At 37.8% G+C, this 23,690-nt stretch overlaps 1 protein-coding gene across 1 annotated transcript in view; it reads left to right on the top strand.

Annotated features, from left to right (window-relative positions):
- Positions 1-3,372: 3,372 nt before the first annotated feature.
- RASA1 (RAS p21 protein activator 1) overlaps positions 3,373-23,690 on the top strand; it is a 115,232-nt gene continuing 94,914 nt past the window's right edge. The window contains exon 1 of the mRNA XM_042942920.1: positions 3,373-4,465. Coding sequence (XP_042798854.1) covers positions 3,951-4,465 — 515 coding nt within the window. The 5' untranslated portion in view covers positions 3,373-3,950. The remainder of the gene's footprint in view (positions 4,466-23,690) is intronic.

Consider the following 23,690-nt stretch of genomic DNA (forward strand, 5'->3'; position numbering starts at 1 on the left):
ACTAAACCCCTTGAGGTTCTCTATAATTATATAACTGCCTAAAAATGACCTTTTTACATACTGAGGTATCAAAACTGAAAAATATGTTGGAATGTATTACATTCATATTTAAGTTGCCAATAAAATCAGAATGAGACAAATTCATTTTCTAAAAATTAAATGTTCAGATTCTTTTCACCCACAAGTCTTTGCCCAGCATTTTTGATTATTTATTTTTCACTAAATACTATATTTAATTCAATATCTGGATAACTTTTCTAAAAGCACAGATATCAAAGATTGTTTTACTAAAGCTAAATGTTATTTTGAATTTTCCTCTTTTGTAAATTGTTCTTTTTTTCAGTACCTCCTTGTTTAATATTATCTGTAAATTTAATTAACAGACTGTTTACTTCCCTTTGTTAACTGATGTTACATAACACCACATCTAACACCAATTGCTGCAGAATCCCTGTAATGCCTCTCTCCACATAGATATTTCATATATTTTTTAAAAGATGTTCTTCAGTTTTTGACTCACGAAACTTTAAGGACTTTGACTCATGAAAGCTCAAGGAGTCAAGAAATACAGGGGCCTGGAAGAAAAGAAAAGGAAACCCAGAAACAGAAATTGAGGGAGAAATACGTAGGAGCAAAGAGAACATGAGACCACAAATGAGAGAAGGGCAGAGGGTCAAGGTGAATAGAAAAATTAAAAAAAGGCAATAGACAAAAATAAGGTATAAACATTTAACCCTTCTATAAAAATAAAATGCCACTGAAGATGGAAGACTGACTTGAGATTCAGGAAGCACACAAGTAATAGTAAAGATCAAAGCCTAGATCTGTCTAATAAAAGGAGTATATAAGATATTTGAAAATAACTGATGAATGATAAGTGGTAGTCTCTTTGGGATAAAAAGGACAGCACAACTCTAAGATTGAATATGGTAAGATATTGGTATTAGGTTGATACACAGATATAGTAGGTGTTTCGTACTAATTGAGTAATTGGTATCCGAAGATGTGAGCTGATCTAATCCAGTATTTGTTAAAAGGATGGAGACCTGTTCAAAGCTGTTGACATGGATGTCTAGCACTGGGCTAGGCAGTAGAACACATACTGTATTTGCAGTCTAGCTTCGTAGATACATAAATCTAAAAGTAACTAGAAAACGATGTGACTCAGTCTATAATTGGTGTTGGCCAATTAAATATTGGCTTTTAATTGCTAAGGAATTTCAAAAGGGGGAAGAAGACAATTCTGCAAATTAGAATAGTGAGCTTGACTTGGAATCTTAGGCGCATACAGAAGAAGTATGAGCACTCAGAGATCTGTGATAACAAGAGCTGGTCATAACTTGCCAGTCCAGTGCCCTACATTCAAAGGCTGTTGTGGGTAATTGGGGTGAGAGTGTTGGAGGACTGAAGTGGTAATTCACTGTGGCTTTCAAGCACAGGCTACATGAAAATTTGTTGGCAGTTGGTGGAATATGCACTTTGAAGTTCTCTTCTTACTTTGAGGGTCTAAGTTTAAAAGAAAAAGAAAAACTGTTCTCATGGAGGCCACTGTAAGAAGTAGGACCAAAATTATTAAGTATTATGGAATTACTTCATTATGCATTTTCTCATTTCCCAACCTCCTTTCTAGAATAGTCCAGGGCTTAGCAACACAATATCTATTTCTGTTATCCACCTACCTAATGAATGGCATTGAGGTGGGTTTCTCATCTATTCTTCTTTGTTTCAGAACCATTTTTTAGGTATTGCATACCTCCTTCTTGATTAGCATACTATAGTATAGTGGTTCTTAAATGTGTAAACTTGGAGAGCCTAGTAAAAGATTCCTGTGATTTCTGATTCAGAGGGTCTGGGGTGGAGCCAAGAATTTGTATTTCTAACAAGTTCCTAGGATAATGCTGGTCTAAGACCACTTTTGTGACTAATCCATCTTTGCTCTCACAAGTGGTATGCTGTATAAGAGGTAAGCACAATGAAGTCCTCAGGATTACTTTCTAATCAACTTAGTCACTGATTTGGCAAATAGTGCTTATGCAAACTTATATACTAAAGGAAAATATCTTGTGCATACCTTGCCACCTCTTTTAGTGGTCTTTTCCTTTTTTCCTGGGCCTCTGTTATAGCCCCTACCCATCCCCTTCCTTATGTGCTTCTCTCTTGGTTTGATCATCGTTGGCAGAGAAAACATCCATCTCAAAGACCAATATTTAAAGGTATTTAATGTGGGATTCCTTCTGAGAGAATTAAAAAACAAAACAGTATCATTTGCCAAAGGGCAAATTGCACATACTGTAATTTCAAACAATGGTAATGATTCCTCCATCTATATGCATGCATGAGATAGTTTATATATAGTCCAGCATGAAAGACAAAACAAACCCCATCTCTCTGGCTATATTTAGGGTGAGAAAGCAGTTTATTGATAATTTTTGAAGCTATGCATAATTGTATATGGCACTTTGGAACCTTGGTATTTGCCTGGTTCAAGGTTCTCTATGCTTCACATGTGCATTGTGGAGCGTGCCCCGCTGTGGTCTGCACGCAAATGAACGTCACCCCTCCTCTCCACACCACATTAGTACCCAACATACCTGCGATGGCACTGGTGTGTGTGTTGGGCGGGAATAGAGACAGAGAGGTATGACAGGGGAGATGGCGATTGTGGGAAACAAAACAAAATGTGTAGTCTCAGAAATCGCACTTTACAACTATTATTTCCACCAAAATTTTTAGGTCACCCCATATTACTTCCCTATTTCGTTTGAGTTTCAGAACGTAGTTTAAAATTTCATTTTATTTTTTAATATGGAATGCAACGAAAACAAAAAAAAAACAATTAATAGCAATGCCTCGAACTTCGAGGCAATCCCTCATCCCCGGGCTTCGCGTCCGGTTTCTGCACAGCTGGGTAAAGGTGTTTTTTTCTAGCAGTCAGGAAGCAGAGAACTGGCTTCGCGGCATCTTCCTTTCCCTTTTCCTCGGTTCCTTCCTCTCCACCCCTCCTGGTCCCTCCTTTCTCTCCTGCTTTCACAGTGCAGCACGGCCGCGTGCTCGGGTACCCACTCCTCCCCTCCGCCCATCAAACAAAACCCAGAGAGGCAGGCGCGCCCTGCCGCCGGCGACACCCACGGGAGAAACAGCCACACCACCACACGCTCGTACCACAGCGAAACAGTGAGCACGGCCGCGCACCGCGCGTCCCCGCCGCTTCCTTCCCTCCCGACGCTTCCTTTTCCTCCCTCCAGTCCCAGCGCCCTCACCCCCGCGCCAGGAACGCGCCTGCGCAGAAGTTGCCCTCGCCCTCCTCCCCCGCCCTTCCTTCCCTCGGCTCCTCCACTGGTGCCCCGCCTTCCTTTCTCTCTAGTCGGTTTCACTGAGCACTCTAGGTTGGGAGCAGTTCAGTCGATTTCCCCGCTACCCCGCCCCCCTTCCTCTTGGCTCCCCACCCCTCCCATCTCCAGCCCGGTGGAGGATGAAGCGGCTGCAGTGGCCCCAGCCCCAGCAGCGGCACCGGCGGTGGCTGCGGTGGGGGTGGCCGGAACTAGGGTGGTGAAGAAGCGGTGGCGGTGGCGGCGGTGGCTGAAGGAGCGGCAGCCGCCCCAGCCGCTTCCTCTGTGCTTCCCTTCCTCTTTAGTGCAGCCAGGAAGTTTTTCACTTCTGTGCATGTGTGTGTGTGTGAGTGTGGGTGTGTAAGGTGAGGGCTTGGGGCGGCGTTTGTGCAGGCGTTGAGTTTTTTGCCCACTTCGCTTCCCGTAACCCGGGCAGCTCCGGAGCCGGGGCTGTGGCCCGAGGAGGGGGCGCGGCGGCGGGCTCTCTCCTTTTGTTGTTGTTTCCTCCGCCTGGGGAGCTGAAGGGGGGACGCGCCTGGGTGGGGCGGCTCGGAGCCCGGGCCTGGTGGCCCCCGGGGCTCCCGGGCGAGCTGGGTAGGGCAGAGTAGATCGGGCTTCAACATGATGGCGGCCGAGGCCGGCAGTGAGGAGGGCGGCCCGGTGACCGCCGGGGCAGCAGGAGGCGGCGCAGCCGCGGGCTCGAGTGCCTATCCGGCAGTATGTAGGGTGAAGATACCCGCGGCCCTGCCTGTGGCTGCCGTACCCTATCCTGGGCTGGCGGAGACCGGAGTAGCCGGGAACCTGGCTGGCGGAGCCGCTTTGGGGTCAGGGTTCCTGGGAGCCGGGTCTGTGGCAGGGGCAATGGGGGGAGCCGGACTGTCAGGGGGAGGTGCTGCCGCTGGCGTGGCTGGCGCCGCTGCCGGACTTGGAGGAGAGATGGGTCTCGCCAAGGGGACCACTTCGTTGCCTGCTGAGACCTTCGGGGCAGGCGGCGGATTCCCTCCTCTGCCGCCGCCTCCTCAGCTGCCCCCTTTGGGCGCCGGCCTGGGAACGGTGGACGAAGGTGACTCTCTGGATGGACCAGAATACGAGGAAGAAGAGGTCGCCATCCCGTTGACTGCTCCTCCAACTAACCAGTAAGTCAGGACAGCTGTTCAGGGACTGGGGAAGCTGGCTCCTGGAAAGAAGTGGGAAAACCTACCTCGTTCTTTCAGCTGTGATTTGTTCTCAAAAGTTTTGAAGCTTCAGGTTCCGCGCGTAGGAATTTAATTTGATAACTCATCTTCCCTGCGGGCATACTCCCTGGCGTCTTTGTATGTTTATTGTTACTCTGGGAAGACGTAAAGTTTTTAAGATGAGAAGCATGGGGAAAATGTGTATCCATTGAGAACCGGATATAGTTCTGCCCCTTCCAAATTTAGGTGGCGTCCTGGGATTCAGCTGAGCTTGCAGCTGCCAAGGCAGTCGGAGTTTGTATTAACCTATGTGTGTATTCCCTGGTGAAGCCCGATTATTCGTCAGAAGCTTTGAATATACAAGTATTTGAATGAGTTTTGTACTGATAATCATTCGAAACATCCATTGGTCAGAACGCTTTGTTTCTGTGGCACTGCAAATCCCCATTTATGCCAATTGAAAGCATAGCGATGCAGCAGTCTTCACATCATTTATGAAGATGTGGGTCAGCGAGAAAGGAAAGGGTTCTGTGAATTACAGGTGTGATTAAGGGCCTATCCTCCAACAACGTCTGTAACAGGCTAAAGAATTCCCATTTATTATTAGTGTAATCTTTTACAGTTGAGACTTTGTAAGTACAGTTTTGAAGTAAAATAAAATTAAAAGTGTGCTTCTCTTCAACACTTTGTTGGTGACCAGTACAGTGTTATATTTGACAATTAGTTTTGACAGAATATTGCTGAACACATAGGGCAAATGGCTTTTTCAAATAGTGAGTACGTTTCCCTTCGTCAGCGAACATAGGTATGTATTTATAAAGGTGGACCTTGATGGGAGGAAAATGTTGATGGTAGTAAATAAATAAAAAGTGGTTAATGATGGCAAAACTGTTTTTATATAGATCACTCAAGTAAGTATTAATTGACCTTTAGATTTTGACACCCTTAGTGTATCAGAAAAAAAAGATTTGGTTCGTAAGTTGACATTCACTATGGACAATTGAAAGGTTTGTTTGTTTTGGATAAGCTTTGGAGGATTTGGAAGGGACTTAAAAAATGAATTAGAAAAAGATTCTGTAATACTAATCCATTTTTGACTTCAGGCTACTTTTTTTTGATACTTAAGGTGGAAAAGTAAAATTAGTCTTATTTATGTCAGCCACGATATAGCAGTATTGTATTCTTTTCATATTGTTAAATGAGAATTTAATTTTTTTGTCTGGTTTTATTCCAACTTGCCATACTATGTCTTTGTTTTATAGACTTCTGAAGGTGTTCTGGAAGTGTGAAAAATTTGAATTTTACAGCACTGTTTACACACCTCCAAGCCTTTTTGAAAGAATCAAATATTTAGGTGCCCACTACATTGCTCAGCACTGCAGTTATAATAAAGTGCAACTTTGCATACTGAAAGAATATTGTCTTATGCTAGTGTTCATAACGGAATTGCATTAGGCATGTTCAGTGTATTCTAAATTTTTTTAAAAAAGAATTTTGTAGAACAGTTTTAGTTTCACGGCAAAATTGCGTAGAAAATAATATAGTGTTCCCATTAAATTGATAATAATAAACATGAATGAGTACTTAGGAAAATTTGTGTTTGTGAGAAGTCCATTGTGTGAGATTTCCATCATTATTAGTATGTATTTTGGAATAAAAATATTTGTATGACTATTGAGAAATGTTCATGTTCTAAAAAGTATCCTCCATTTCTCCTATGTTTTTTAAGTTTGTCACTGAGAAGTACAAATTTCCCTCTTTTCTTTATCTTAGATATCAGCCCAGAGTCACTGGAGGCAATACAGTGTAGTGGTTAAGCGTGCAAATTCTGAAGTTAGACAAGATTTGGGTTGGAATCCTGACTCTGCCACTTATAGCTGTGTGATCTTGGAAAGGTTAGTTTCCCCACCTGTAAAATAGGGATAATAATGGTACCTCCATCATATGGTCATCTTTAAGGTTTAATGAGAACCCAGAAGTTTTCAGCATAGTGCCTGGCGCATAGTAAGTGTTCAATAAGTAGTATCCCTAAATAACAGTAATATTATTTTATTGTCATTAAATTGCCTACTAATTCTGTTGGTACAGGGACACCCTCACTAATCGTTACTTTAGAGAATGGTTTGAACTCCAAAGGCCTATCTACCATGATTAATTATTTTAAAAATTATGACTTTTTTTTTTAATGTTTATTTTTGAGAGAGAGGGGCAGAGAGGGGGACAGAGGATCCTAAGTGGGCTCTGTGCTGAGAGCAGAGCAAACTGTGAGATCATGACCTGAGCTGAAGTTGGACGCTTAACCAACTGAACTATCCAGGCATCCCTAAAAATTATGACTCCTTAAGGCTTCCAATAGGTTAAGTAGGTTTGGAGATGAAGTTCAGGTCTTTTCTATAAAGTTCTATTTTAAATTGAAACAAAAACTTTAATGATTTGGTTAAATAATGTCAAATCTTTTATAAAGCTATTGAAGAAATATTCTTGGATTAAATTAATATTTGTTTACTAGTGACTGGTCACCTTAGTTATTGGATAGCATGATATTAAGGAGGTTCGGGTCATAGGTTTGAGTCCATAGTAGTTTGTTAGAGTAGGATTCCCTGGTCACAGTATTCAACCGTGTATCCAGCTAGTTTGGTGCTGTTGGTCGCAAGAGAGTCAAATGACAATATGTAGATAGATAAGTACAAATATATTAATGCCATTCATATTTTGTACCTTGTTTTTCTGTGCATGGTGAATCATTGTCTCATGTGTATTACTGAGCATTTACATAAGTTGGGGTAAGGCTGGAGAAGTTTGTATAATTTTAACTATTACATTTATTTGAATATTTTGTTTTCACAAGTTTTGAGGAAAAAACAATTAAAAAGCAATGAAATTCTCCCTGTGTATTTTTATGCTATAGAAGGTGCTCTATCTAAAACTAACAGATTTCCTTTTCAAGAGAGAGAAAAGTTAAAGGAGTTTGTCACTGGTAGGGCTTATGATTTTATGACCTGCTCTTAGTGGCCTTGGTTATTTTTTGCCTCTTCTCTAGAGGTAAGGGGTGACAGTAAAGGAGCATTGTTCCCTTAGTCCACCTTCAATTTTATGTAGAGACTTCTTAAATTTTTATTTTATGTTTCAGAGAAAGAGCATGCACACGCATGAACAGGGAAGGGACAAAAGAGAGGGAGAATCTTTTTTCTTTTAATTTTTTTTAATGTTTGTTTATTTTTGAGAGAGAGGGACAGACAGATCACAAGTGGGGGAGGGGCAGAGAGTGATGGGGACGTAGAATCAGAAGCAGGCTCCAGGCTCTGAGCTGTCAGCTCCGACTTGGGGCTCAAACTCATGAACTGTGAGATCATGACCTGAGCTGAAGTCAGATGCTCAACTGGCTGAGCCACCAAGCACCCCAGAGAGAGAGAATCTTAAGCAGGCCTCGTGCCCTGAAGCAGGGCTCAATCTAAGGACTCATGACCTGAGCCAAAAAATCAGGAGTTTAATGGTTAACTAATGGTTAACTGACTGGGCCACCCAGCACCCCCTACATGTAGAGATTTTAAACTGTCACCTGCAGTAGCAGGATGCCCTTGGAATGAATCCAGTCCACAGATCTATATTGCGTGCTTTTGGTGTAGTTGGAACATTTAGTAAGTAGTTGCTACCATTTAAAAAATAGGAAGACGTCACATTTAAGAAGTCTTAGTTTCTAGCACACTTCCAAAATCACAGGATTTGGGGCTCCCTAGTTGCTGTTCCTGTTTGAGAGCAGATTGCCAGAGCTGAGTAATGGTTGCCCCTTTTAGGTGAATTCTGAGCTCTAGTTTGCGGTAGTCTCTACGAGGCTTGCTTTGCCTTTGGGATTATGTGCCTGGCATGTGGCATAGATCTTTCCTTGGACCTAATATGCCGGCTTGTCAACCCTGAAACTTGAAGGAAGAGGAAATAAGGAATGTTAAGTGGTACCTTTCTTTTCTTTAAAAAAAAATCCATCTCTACAAAAATAGAATCATAATTAAGCCAAATAATTATTAGAGGTTAATGTTAGGACATGTAGTATTTATTAACTTTGTCACTAATTGCATTATAACCATGGGTGAGTCATTTTTTCTTAATAAACGTAGGGGTGAGAATTGCAGAGATTAGTTAGGTACAGAGCGGTTGCTGACGAGGACCCAGATATTTTTTACAATATTTGTATGAATAGTAGAGCAGTGTAGTAGGTGCTTAATTTAAGAGATAAAAAAAATGAGTTGGATGCCTTTTTCTCAAGTCTCTCTTTCTGGGCAGTTATAGATCTAGTAGGAAGTTAAGTAAACCAACTACTCTGATTCAGGCTAGATTAAGATAAATATCATGAGCGAAGCATGAGCAAAGAGTCATGGGCTTTAAAAGAATAAGAAATTTATATAATTAGGGTCAGTAAGTCTTTGAGGAAAAGTAGCAAGTATGTTATCCCGGCTGCTCAATTTATTTTCTAAACATGACCTTTTTGGTCCCCACTCTCTTTGCCTAATGATTATATCAGATAAAAAAGACTTAAAGGTTAAATGAGTATAAACTTTTGGCCCCAAGAGAAGAGTCTGCCCTACTGAACTCTTAATTACTTACCTGTGGTCTGGAAGGAGATTGAAGGAGGTGTCTGTAGTTACTGGGAATACAGAGCACGGCCAAAGGCTGGAATTAGTTTGGGTCATTGATAGGTACTTTGGGGAAATTAGGAAAGCCTTATTGACAGAGATAAAAAGAAAAAGGACAGCTGTAAATTAGGAAGAAGAAAGGGAAAGCAAAATGCAGGCCTTTCTGGTTGCTTTACTCTTGTCTTTTTACTGGCCTTTAGGGGGTTGACAGACTGCCTTTAAGAGCAGCTCTAATACCCAAAAACAATACCTTGGTAGTGGTGAGGGGGACTTATGACAGTATTAATAATAACTGTTATTACTGCTGACATTTTTTGGTTGCTTACTACCTAACAAGAAATGTTCTAATTGGCTTACATGTGTTGGTTTAGTTATATATTGCTTCACTCCAAAACTAAATGTTTATCTGTTCTTGATTCTAAAGTTGGCAAGGCTTGATGGGGACTGCTGCGTGTGTCATTTGTTGGCTATCATATCGAAGGTGGCTTCTTAATGATGCCTTAGCTGGGACGGCTGGAACAGCTGATGGATAGCCGGGACTATGGCTGCCTCTCTCCTTGTATACCCTTCATTCAGCCTTCCCCCTTAATTAGCTTGAGCTTCTCTACAACATGGCAGCTGGGTTTTGCGAGGGAGCATGTCAAGAGGGCAAGCCTCATTGTGCCAACACGTATCAAGTCTCTGTGTTCTTCAGTGTTTGCTGATGTTCCAATGGCCAGTGCTAATAAACATGACCCAGTTTAGAGTTAGTATGGGTGGGACTGCATCACTACCGGAAGGTGAGATTTGTTGAGGGCATCAAAGTAACAGCCTACTTCCTATGTTACTCATGTACATGTAATATAGATAATACTAGGATAGGAGTGGTGAGGGATGAAGTGGGAGAAAGGGCAAGTACTTAAAAATTCTTCCCTTAGGCTTGACGTGGTAAATTGTCTTTCATTAAATGATTCAGATAGCCTCACAGTAAGTAGATTTTGCTTCTGACCACCATTATCTTAATTTTAAAGCAAGTTATGGAGAATGGATGCTATTATCGCTCATTGTTTGAATGTTCAGTGTATGTATGGTAGGTGTATCATCTTGAAATCACCTGCAGTACATTTCAATTGTGGGCTAAGTTAGAAACAGTTATCAGATACAATTTACTGGTAACTTCTCCCTATGTCTAATCATTATCTCAACAGGATTTGGGGCATAATTTTAGGCATTTCAGTGATTTTTGTGAATAAAACAATGAACATTTTAGGGGGCAGAAATATAAAAGAATGTACAGTCTACTTGAGAGATGAGGCATTAATGACAGAGACATAAGATGAGAAATTAATCTTAAAGATGTGTGGTACAGATACATTTTTCAAATTAGGAGATAGTTGTGGAAGGATTTAAAGAATGAAAGTATCTGAACGAATAAATTGAAATTTCATACTGTAATCCTCTTAGTGGAGTTTTACAGAAAGTTTGAATAGTTTTTGTAGTATTGTTTATTTGATATTATAATCATAAAAGTGGTATTCATAGATACATAGTGTTTAAGTGGTAGATGAAACTCTCATTTGCCGAGATGCAGAAGCAGACTGGCAGACAGCCCGTATGCAGAACTAGAGTGGTTTGGTTAAAGTCACATAGCTAGGTAGTGGCAGAACTGGCACAGAATCCAGTTCCCATAATTTTTCAGATATGTTTAGATTTGAGAAATATTTATAATGAATTTGGGTGGGGGGAGGAAGGTAGAGGCCCAGGATTGACTAGTCCTTTACTCTTTGCTGGGCACTTTACATAGATTATTTTGTTTAACTCTCACAGCTACACAATGAGAATAGATATTCTTCTCATTTTTAGTGTTCAGAAAACTGAGTGATGGAATTCTAATACAAATATTATACTTTTTCCTTTGTCTTGCCTCCTTCCATTAAGTATAATACGCACTATGCACACTCATAGAAAACATATACTTAAAGGCTGGCTGGTCACTGAGTATTATGGACTGAATTGTGTCCCATTAAAACTCATAGGGTTGAAGCCCTAACCCCCATGTGGTGATTTATGTATAGGGCCTTTAAAGAGGTAATTAAGATTAAATGAGGTCATAATGGTGCGTCCATAATCCTGTTGGACCTTATAAGAAGGGGAAGAGATACCAGCAATGCACATGCACAGAGAAAAGGACATGTGAATTCACAGTGAGAAGGTGGCCATCTGAAGCCAAGGAGAGTGGCCTGATTAGAAAGCACCTCTGTTTTCACTTTAACTTGGACTCAGCCTCCAGAACTATGAGAAAATAAGTTTTTGTTATTTAAGCAATTCAGTCTGTGGTATTTTGTGAAGGCAGTGCAAGCTGACTGATAGGATACACTAGATAACCCTGCCTCTTTAAAAATGGCTTTGGGTGATTTTGGAGCAGATTAGATGCACATTTACTACTTGAGAAATAAGGTCCTCATTTTTTTTTTTTTTTATTCCTATCTTTCACTGTAGAAAAGAAAAACTTCCCTTATACTTTACCTTCTTTTCTTATGTGTTAGTGAGGTCTACCCTGTTTTGAAAGATGGAAAAATTATTTAAATGCATGTCTGATTATTATAGTGTGAAAAGATCCTACATATGACCATGAGTGGTAGCCAGGGAAAATCCTGTGGGGGAGACATTACTCCAGCAAAATTTCTGTATTCACTCTGTGTTCATTGTTGTATTATTCAGTGTTACTTTTTCATGTATGTATACGTGCATATCTTTATTATTATTTTGTCTGGATGTCAATAAGATAAATACCTGCTCAGTGTTTATCAAGCTAGATTCTCAGTTTATTACAAAAGATATAACTCAGGAACAGTCAAATGGAAGAGAATCCTGGGACAAGTTATGTAGAAAAGGGTACAGAGCTTCTGTGCTGTCATGGGGTATTCCACTCCTCAAACCACTCTCCCACCTCCATGTGTTCACTAACTGGAAGCTCTTTCAGTGTTACTTTTGAAATTGTCTTTCTCCTACGTATCTGTCTGAAGCTTAAGGGAGAGACCTAGAGATCTCTCTCAACTCTTAAGTCTCTTTGTAGGTTCAACCTGCTAGACTGCATTCACAGCTAAAACGCTTGTATAATAGACCATGTCTCTTCTCCATCTATGTCTATCTGTCTGCCTATTATCTCTCAGATTTTAAAATTAAACTTTTAATTTTGAGGTAATTGTGTAATTTCACATTTAGTTGGAAGAAATAATACAAAGTATGTGTCCTTCACCATTTTTCCTTAGTGGCAACATCTGGTATGACAACTAGGAAATTGACATTGATTTCGTTGGCTTGGCATACAGTCATGTGTGTGTCTTATATGTTTAGTGTGCATTTAGTTGTGTGCAGTTTTATCACATATGTAGATTTGTGTAACCATCACCTCAGTAAATATAAAGAACATTTTCATCACCACCCGGGTTCTTTGTGCTGCCTTTTTATAACCAAGCTCACCTACTTCCTCCTCTCCCTCATCTCTAATTCCTGGCAGCCACTAGTCTGTTTTTCCTTTTGTTGCTTCAAAAATGTTATCAAACAAAGAAACACAAAAAAACTACATTGTACAGGTGGAATCATATAGCATGCAACCTTCTAGGACTAGCATTTGTTTTTCAACATAATTCCCTCAAGATTCACTCAAGGTGTTGCATGTATCAATATTTTGTTCCTTTTTGTTTGCTGAGGAGTATTTCATAGTATGGATGTAGGACAGTTTAGCCATTCACCCTTTGGAGAACATTTGGATTATTTCCAGTTTTGATTATTAGGGAAAAAAAACCGCTATGAACATTTGTGTTTATGTTTTCACGTGAAAAAAAAGTTTTCATGAGTGCACTTGGCTGGATTGTGTGGTAATTGCATGTTCAGTTTTATGAGAAACTGCAGATCTGTTTTCTAGAGTGGGTGTATCTGTTTACATTCTGACCAGCAATGTATGAATGATGCAGATTCTCTATCTCTGCATCATCACCAACATTTGATATGGTCATAATTTTTTATTTTAGGTATTCTCATAGGTGTTTAGTGATCTCGCTATGTTTTGTTGTTGTTGTTGTTGTTGTTGTTGTTTGGTTTTTTTTTGAGAATGTGGGGATAGAGGATCTGAAGCGGGGCGGGGTTGGGGAGGCTCCCTGATGACAGCCGAGAGCCTGATGTGGGGCTTGAACTCAGTAACCATGAGTTCATGACCTGAGCCCGAAGTCTGAGCCACCTGGGTGCATTGGTTGTAATTTGTATTTCTCTAATGGCTGAGGATGTTAAAAATCTTTTCATATGCTAACTTGCTATCTGTATGTCCTGTTAGGTGAAATGTTTGTTCATACCTTTGGCCCTTTTTCCAAATTGGGTTGTTTTATTGTTGAGTTTTGAGAATTCTAAATATTAGTCATTTGTCTGCTATGTGCAAATACTTTCTTCTGTTCGGTAGCTTGTCTTTTTTTCCTTTTAACAAGGTCTTTCTATGTGAAAGAGTTTTTAAATTTTTTTAAAGTTTATTTATTTTAAGACAGTGCAAGCAGAGGAGGGGCAGAGGAAGGGAGAGAGAGAATTCCAAACAGGCTCTCATCAGGCTTGAACTCCTGAACCATGAGAAAATGACCTGAGCCGAAATCAAAAGTCAGATGCTTAACCGACTGAGCCACCCAGGTGCTCCAAAAGTTTTTAATTTTGAGGAGACTTCATTTATTAATATTTCCTTTTGTAGGTTGTGCTTTTGGAGGCAAGTCTAAGTAAGAACTCTTCACCTAGCCTAGGTCTCAAAAGTTTTCTACTATGATGTTTTATAAAAGTTTTATAGTTTAATGATATAATGTTAAGTCCATGATCTATTTTGATTTCGTTTTTATAAGAGATAAGATGTTTAAATTGAGGTTCCTGTTTTGCCTATGGATATCCAGTTGCTCCAGCACCATTTGTTGAAAGGTAAATATCCTTCCTTTATTGAAGTGGTTTTGCACTTTTGTCAAAAATCAAAAGAGGTTAGAGTGGGAGAGAGCCAAAGCATTAGAGACTGTTAAAAAACTGAGAACAAACTGAGGGTTGATGGGGGGTGGGAGGGAAGGCAGGGTGGGAGGGAGGACAGGGTGGGTGATGGGTATTGAGGAGGGCACCTTTTGGGATGAGCACTGGGTGTTGTATGGAAACCAATTTGACAGTAAATTTCATATATTAAAAAAAAAATAAATAAAAAAAAAAAATAGAATACTGAAACATTAATTACAAAGTATAACTTATGGTTTGTGTACTTTTACTTATTTTTATATGCTATACAGCTATCTCTTTGGGTCATGTTAATAAATATATTCACCGTAATGTGTAAAAGTGATGTCTGTGGCTAAATAAAATTATATTGTGTGTATCACAAAAAAAAAAAAAAAAAAAAAAAAAAAAAAAAATCAATTGGCGGGGCGCCTGGGTGGCTTGGTCGGTTAAGCGTCCGACTTCAGCTCAGGTCATGATCTCATGGTCCGTGGGTTCGAGCCCCGCATCAGGCTCTGTGCTGACAGCTCAGAGCCTGGAGCCTGTTTCAGATTCTGTGTCTCCCTTTCACTGTGACCCTCCCCTGTTCATGCTCTATCTCTCTCTGTCTCAAAAATAAATAAACGTTAAAAAATTAAAAAAAAAAAAATCAATTGGCCATGTATGTGTGGCTTTACTACTGGGTTCTCTGTTGAGTTCTCTTCGTTTATATGTCTCTATCTGCTAATATCACACTCTTGATTACTACAGCTGTGTAGTAAACCTTAGTATCAGGTAGAGTTGTTCCTCTCACTTTTCAATATGGTTTAGTTATTCTAAGGCTTGTGTCTTTACATAAAAATTTTATAACAAGCTTATCCATATTTGGACCAAAGCGTGTCCACACTTGTACAAAAACTTTGCTGAGATTTTCAAAGGAATTGTATTAAACCTATAGATCAGTTTGGGAATTGATATCTTTGCTATATTTAATGACATGCCTTCATTTTTTTAGGTCTTCCTTGATTTCTTTAATCAGTGTTTTGTAATATCAAATCCTAATGTATACTAATTGTTAAATTTATACTTAATTATAATGTTTTTTTGTTTTCTCTGGAGCAATTTTGTGAATATTGTTATGTTTTTTATTTCATTTTCCACACGTTCATTACTAATACATAGAAATAAGATTGATTTTTGCATTGCTCCTGTACTCTTTGACCTTGCTAAAATTACCGTTTAGTGTCTAGAGGTTTTCTTTAACAGATTCCTTGGAATTTTCTACATAGACATGTCAACTGCAAATAGGGACAGCTTTCTTTCTCATCTGTATACCTTTTATTTCTTATTGTGGTGGCTAGAACTTACAGTTCTGTATTGACTAGGAGTGGTGAGAGCAGACATCCTTGCTTTGTTCCTTGCCTTAGGTGGAAAGCATTTAGTATTTCATCATTAAGTATGTTTTTTTTTAATATTTATTTTTGAGAGAGAGAGCGCAAGTGGGAGAGGGGCAGAGAGAGAGGGAGACACAGAATCCGCAGCAGGCTCCAGGCTCTGAGCTGTCAGCACAGAGCCTGATGCTGTGCTGGGACTCGTGAACCATGAGATCATGACCTCAGCCAAAGTTGGATGCTTAACTGACTGAGCCACCCAGGCAGCCCAAATATGATGTTAAGTATAGGTTTTTGGGGGGTGTAGTTGGGTAGATCCTCTATCAAGTCAAGGTAGGTCACCTGTCTGCCTAGTTTTATTGAGAGTTTTTATTTTGAATGGATGCTGGATTTTGTCAAATTCTTTTTCTGACTCAATTTATATGATAGGATTTTTTTCTTTAGTTTGTTGATATTGGAGATTACGCTGATTTTTTTTTTTTTTTTTTTTTTTTTTGTTCTAATGTTGAACCAGCCTTGCAAACATGGAATAAATTGCATGTGGTTTGGATGTGTAATATTTTCACATATTGCTGGATTTAGGTTGTTGATTTGTTTGAGAATTTTTGTGTCTAAGTTCATGAGAGATGCTGGCTTGCAGCTTGTGGTATCTTTGTCTTGTTTCAGTATATGGATAATTCTGGCATCACAGAATGAGCTAGGACACTTTCCTTCCTTTTCTAATCGTTAGAAGAGTTTGTGAAGTATTGGTATTCTTTAAATATTTGGTAGAATTCTCTGGTGAAAACATCACAGCCTGGGATTTTTTTCTTTTGTTTTTGAGATTTAAAATTATGAATTCATTTTTTAGTGATTATAGGATTATACATAATATTTGTTTTGGTTGAATTTTGATAATACAAATGGTCCCTGACTTAAGATTTTTCGACTTTATGATGGTGTGAAAATGATATGCATTCAATAGAAACCGTACTTGGCATTTTGATTTTTTCCTGGCCTTAGCAATACGTGGTAGGATTCTTTCTCGTGATGCTGGGCAGCAGCAGTGAGTCATAGCTCCCTGTGAGCCATGCATTCACGAGGGTAAACAGCCACAACTGATACACTTAAAAAGAATTCTGTACCCTTAAAACCATTCTGTTTTTCACTTTCAGTATAGTATTCAATAAATTACATGAGGTATTATTCAACACTTGTTTTTTTTTTAATAAAATAGGCTTTGCATTAGATAATTTTGCCCAATTATAGGCTAATGTGTTTTGAGGATGTTTAATGTAGGGGGGCTAAGCTGTGATGTTTAGTAGCTTAGGTACATTAAATGAATTTTTGATTTATGATATTTTTAACTTACAGTGAGGTTATTGGATATAGCCCTATCATAAGTAGAGGAAGGTCTGTATGTGGTTTTTGAGGAATGGATTCATTTGTTTTAATTAGTCTAATTTCGGAGCAAACTTGTTTCTATTTCCTAATTATCCTTTTAATGGCTCTATAATGTTCAATTATATTTTCTTTAATGCTGATGTTGATCATTTATGTCTTCTCTCATTTTTGTTTTGTTGGTCTTGCTAGAGATTTATCAATTTTATTAATTTTTTCAAAGGATTAGCTTTTTCATTGATTTTTCTCTGTGGTTTTCTTGTTTTCTGTTTTACTGATTTTTGCTTTTATTTTTATTATTTCCCTTCTTATTGCTTTGGGTTTATTTTACTCCTATTTTTTTTAGTTTCTTGAGGTAGGGATTTAAGATGATTGATTTGAGACTTTTTCTTTTTGCTCATGTTATAAGCTCATGTAATAATGCTCTACCTTTTCCTCTTGGCACTGCTTTAGTTGTGTCACACATCTTTTGATGTTGTGTCTTCTTTGTTGTCTTTTCATTTTTTATTCAATTCTGTGTTTCTTTTTTAATTTACTTAGAGAATTATTCTTTGATCCATGGATTGTTTAGAAGTGTGTCAGTTTAATTTCCAAGTGTTTTGGGATTTACTGGTTGTCTTTTTGTTATTGATTTCTAGTTAGAGTCCATTATGGTCAGAGAACATACTCTTATGATTTCAATACTTTAAATTTGTTGAAGTTTGTTTCATGGCCCAGAATATGGTCTGTTTTGGTGAGTGTTCTGTGGATGTTTGAGAACACAAACAAACAAAAAGTATGTGGCTATTTTTTTGGTGAAGTGTTCTATATATGTCAGATCGTTTTGGTTGATTGTGTTCTTCAGAACTTTTAAATCTTTGCTGAGTTTCTGTTTGGGATTTCTGTGGTCTCTGAGAGGGGGATCTTGAAGTTTCCAACTATAATTAATTTGTCTATTTCTCTTTTCAGCTCTATCAGTTTTTCATGTATTTTGATTGGTGTGTGTCATTTAGGATTGTTATGTATTCCTGATGGATACGTCCTTTATCAGTATATAATGTTCTTTTGTTTTTAGCAATTGCTTTTGCTTTAAAGTTTACCTAATATTGAGGGGCGCCCGAGTGGCTCAGTTGGTTACGTGTCTGACTTCAGTTCAGGTCATGATCTTACGGTCGGTTCGTGGGTCAGAGCCTCGTGTTGGCCTCTGTGCTGACAGCTCAAAGCCTGGAGTCTGCTTTGGATTCTGTATTTCCCTCTCTCTCTCTCTACCCATCCCTGCCTCGTGCCTCTGTCTTTCAAAAATAAATAAGCATTAAAAATTTTTTTAAAAAGTTTATCTCCTGCTTCTATTTTGTTTACATGCATCTTTCCTCATGCTTTATCATGTCATTTTAAGTGAGTTAATTATAAACAGGCTGTTTATAAAAAGCCACTTGGATCATTCATTCTTAAGTCCACACTGCCAACATTTGCTTTATTTGGTGTATTTTAACATTTATAGTAATTGTTGATGTGAGGGCTTTTTTTTTTAAGTTTTTACTTTAATTCCAGTAGTTTCAGGTGTACAATATAGTGATTGAGCAATTCCATACATCACTCAGCGCTCCTCACTTACAAGTGCAGTGCACTCCTGAATCCCCATTATCTATTTAGCCCAACCCCTCACTCCCCCTTGCCTTGGGTAACCATCAATTTGTTCTTACTAAGAGTCTTACTAAGTAAGAGTCTGTTTCATGGTTTGTCTCTCTCCCTTTTTTTCCTTTTTGTTTGTTTGTTTTGTTTCTTAAATTCCACATACGAGTGAAATCATACGGTGTTTGTCTTTCTCTGATGGACTTATTTTGCTTAGCATAATAGTCTCTGGCTCCATCCATATCGTTACAGGTGGCAAGATTTCATTCTTTTTTAATTGGTAAATAATATATATATATATATATATATATATATATATTTGCATATAAATACCACTTTTTCTTTATCCATTCAGCAGTCAGTGGACACTTGGGCTGCTTCAGTGTCTTGGCTACTATAAATAATGCTGCTTATAAACGTAAGGGTGCATGTATCCCTTTGAATTAGTGTTTTTATATTCTTTGGGTAAATACCCAGTAGTATGATTGCTGGATCGTAGAGTAGTTATATTTTTTAATTTTCTGAGAAGCTCCATACTGTTTTCTATAGTGGCTGCACCTGTTTGTATTCCCACCAACAGTGCAGGAGTTTTCCTTTGTCTGCATCCTCACCAGCACCTGTTTTTTCTTGTGTGGTTGATTTTAGCCTTTCTGACAGGTATGAGGTGATAACTCATTGTAGTTTTGATTTTCATTTCCCTGGTGGTGATTTTGAACATCTTTTCATGTGTCTATTGGCCATCTAGGTGCCTTTTGGAGAAATGGCACTTTATATCTTCTGTCCATTTTTTATTGGATTATTTGTTTTTTGAATGTTGAGTTTTATAACTTCTTTATATATTTTGGATACTAACCCTTTCTCAGATATATCATTTAGTCTTAGGGCTTCTGCCATTTTGTTTTCATTTCTTGTTTTTTTCTCTCTCATTTCTTTGTTTCTCTCTTCTTTTTATGGGTTACATGAACATTTGTTGTTTCACCCTGATGCATTTATAATAATTTTCAAATTTATCACTTTGTGGAGTTTTCTTAATGGTTGCACTGGATATTAAAATATTTATATGTAACTTACTGCAGTCTATTGGTATAAAGTTTATCAGTTTGAGTGACGTGTGGAAAGAACTTCTCCATTTAGATTCTTTTACCCTCTCATTTTGTAAATATCATTGTTTTGAATATTTCTCCATACATTGAGCCCTGATCAGATGGTGTGAATATATTTTTCTTTTGTGCTGAAATATACATGACATAAAATTTAGCATTTTAACCATTTCTAAGTGAACGGTTCTGTGGCATAAAGTACATTCACATTGATGTGCAGCTGTTACCCATCCATCTCTAGAACTTTTCTGTCTTGCCCAATGGAAACCCTGTACCCATTCAATACTTACTTCCCATTTCCATCTCTCCCAGCTCCTGGCATCCACCATTTTACTTTGTTTTTATGAATTTGATTACTCTAGGTACTTCATGTAAGTGGAGTCATACAATATTTGTTCTTTTAAATTTTTTTTTTTAACGTTTTATTTATTTTTGAGACAGGGAGAGACAGAGCATGAACAGGGGAGGGTCCGAGAGAGGGAGACATAGAATCTGAAACAGGCTCCGGGCTCCGAGCTGTCAGCACAGAGCCCGACGCGGGGCTCAAACTCACGGACCGCGAGATCATGACCTGAGCCGAAGTCGGCCGCTTAACCGACTGAGCCACCCAGGCGCCCCAATATTTGTTCTTTTATGACTGACATTTCAATTCGTATAATGTTTTCAAGGTTTGTCTATGTTGTAACATTTATTGGAATTTTCCTTTTAAGGTTGAATACTCTTCTAGTTTTCTCCCACATTTTGTTCTGGCATTTACCTGTTAATGGACACTTGGTTTGCTTCTACCTTTTGCCTTTTGTGAGTGATGCTGCTTGAACATGGAGCACAAATATCTTTTCAAGTCCTTGCTTTCATTTTGGGTGTGTACCTAGAAGTGGAATTGCTGGATCCCATGTTAATTCTGTATTTAAGTGTTGAAGGAATTGTCATACCATCTATGGTAGTGTCTGTACCATTTTACAGTCCCACCAGCAATGCACAAGGATTCCAGTTGCTCCACATTCTCACCATTACTTGTAATTTTCTGTTCGTTTCTCCTCCTCCTTTTTCTTCCTCTTCATAGTAGGTGTCCATAATGAGCTATCTCACAGTGACTTTGACTTGCACTTCCCTAATAAATGAGCATCTTTTCATGTGCTTATTAGCCATTTGTAATATCTTATTTGGAGAAATGTCTAAGTCCTTTGTCCTTTTTTAAATCAGTTTTGTTGTTGAAATACAGGAGTTCTTTATATATTCTAGATATCAACCTTTTTCAGATAAATGGTTTGCAAATAATTTGCTTCTATTCTGTGAGTTTCCTTTGTGCTGTGTTGATAGGGTCTTTTGATGTACAGAGGTTTTTAAAATTTTGATGAACTCTAACTTACTTCATCCCTGTCAGCTTTGGTTTTAAAACCTCTTGAATAGAAGGGTAATCTATTGAATCCACAGTTTTTACTGATATTCTTGCTTTTCCCATTGTTCTTTCTTCTTTCCTAATGTTCTCAGATTCCTTCTGTGATCATTTGAAAGAACTTCCTTAGCTGTTTTCAAAGGATACATTGCTAATGACAAATTAAGTGTTCCTTTGCCTGTTTATGTCTTTATTTCCCCTTCATTCCTGAAAGATAGTTTTGTCAGATATAGAATTAATGGTTGACAGTTCTTTTCCTTGAGCACTTGAAAAATTTTTGTTACTGTTGTCTGACCTTTGTGGTTTCAGATGAGAAATCTATTATTTGAATTCATATTCTCTTATCAGTACTGCATCCTTTCTCTATGGTTGCTTCCAAGATGTTTTCTTTATTTTCAGATGTGAAATAATATGGCAAGGTGTAATTTCTGTGGGTTACCTGTTTGGGGTTCTCACTTGAGTCTGTAGGTTTTTGTTTTTCTCAAAAATTGGAAGTTTTCATCCATTATTTTTATGAATACATTTTCAACTCTACCCTCTTTTTCTTCCTTTTATGGGACTCCATTGATAGGGAGTGGTATATTTCATTATTGCTCCATAGATCTTTGAGTCTTTGTTAGTTTATATTCAGTAAATTTTGTCTTGTTCAGATTTGGTAAATTTTATTGATCTGTCCTCACATTCACGAATTCTGCCCTTTATAATTACTACTTTTGAGCCCATCCAATAAGTTTTTTTTTTCCTTTATAGTTTTCAGTTCTATAATTTCTAATTGTTTTTTATAAGTTCTTTTTCTTGGCTTAGGTTTTCTTTTTTTTTTTTGTCTTTTTCAAGAGAATTTTAATTGAATGATGAAGAATTTTTATGATGGCTGCTTTCAGATCTTTGTTAGATAATTCTAATATGTAATTCATACCAGTTTTGGCTTTTGTTGATTGTCTTTTTCTCTTCCAGTAGTGATTTGGTTTTTAGTATGATGGGTGATTTTTGATTGTTGGACATTTTTAAATTACCTTTCTCCCTAAGACTGATTCATATATTTTTATTGCAGAAACTTTGCAGACTTGGAAAATACAAAGAAAAAAATCGCTCTTTTGCTACCAAAAGTAGCTAGTGCTTTTTGTATACTGTATATATATATATGTACACACACACACATATACATACATACATATAAAGGAACTATGTGTATATTTCCATCCCCCCAATATACTTATAACTAATACTTTTAGATATAATATATAATATATATGTATGTGTGTGTGTGTGTGTGTATATATATATATAATATACATATATATACTATATATATATATATATACACACACACACATATATTACACACAATATATATACACATATATACACACATATATACATATATACACACAATATATACATATATACATATACATATATACACACAATATATACTATATATATATATACACACACACACATATATTATATAAAAAGTATATGCAGAAATTGAAGTAAGAGTTTTAGGTAACTTTCTCAGATCACAAAGCTATCAAATGATTCAAACCAAGCTTTTGACTGTAAACCACTATGAAACAGCCTGTTATGTTAATTCTTTTTTAAACCATTTAAGATAGGTTTTTTTTTTTTTTAATGTTTTATTTATTTTTGAGGGAGCACAAGTGGGAGAAGGGCAGGAGAGGGGGACAGAGGATCTGAAGTGGGGTCTGCCCTGACAGCAGCAAGCCCAATGGGAGCTCGATCTCACAAACCCTTAGATCATGACCCTAGCTGAAGTCAGAGATGCTCAACTGACTGAGTCACCCAGGTGCCCCTAAGAGAAATGTTTCAGTAGGAGAATGAACTTTGAGGAGGAATCATCAATAAATTTATAACATTCTTAAAATATTTTGAATAATGTTTTAGTAATTCAACATTTATGTTTATAAATATTTGAGTTTGTTTATACATACATATATTTTGAAAGATTACCTTACATAGTAGAGAAAAAAGCTTTTATACCTCTATTAATGCATTCACATGGATAGTTAAATACATGAATACTTCTTTAAATTTGAATGGAAAGCAATAATAGGCCTTTTTTTTCCTTTATAGGTTTGTATCTCCTTTCAAGAGCAGTAGTGTGTTTTTAAAAGCAGATCCTTGTTAGCTTTATTTCTTGAACAATTGTGAAGAAATTCTTCCCCATTTATTTTCACTTAAGTGACTATAAGGTCACTCATTATATACATACAGTGACCTTAGTTGTTTATCCATATCAGTTGAGTTTTAGCATGGCTGCCTAAGAATGGATTTAGAGGAAATTCCTAATCACTGGGTTAAATAGTGACTTTATGAAGGCTTAGCAATATTTTACTGCCTTTTAGTTCTTAGCTAAGAAAACTAATCCAGATATCTAGAGTGGAATTGCTACTGTACTTATTTATGGGACATAGTAATGCTTTTGATTGGTGGTAATAGAAATAGAATTAAAATTAGTTTTCAGTATGGTTGATCTTTGAACAATATGGAGGTTAGGGGCACTGGCCCCCCTCTTCCCCCCCCCCCCCCGCACAGTCAAATCGGTGTGTAATTTTGACTCCCCCAAAACTTAATTACCAATAACCTGGTGTGAACTGGAAACCTTACTGATAACATAAACGGTACATAAACACATATTTTGTATGTTATATATATTTTATACTGTGTTCTTACAGTAAAGTAAGCTAGAGAAAA

This window comes from Panthera leo, chromosome A1 (assembly GCF_018350215.1).
Source record: "Panthera leo isolate Ple1 chromosome A1, P.leo_Ple1_pat1.1, whole genome shotgun sequence".
Classification (NCBI taxonomy): Eukaryota; Metazoa; Chordata; class Mammalia; order Carnivora; family Felidae; genus Panthera; species Panthera leo.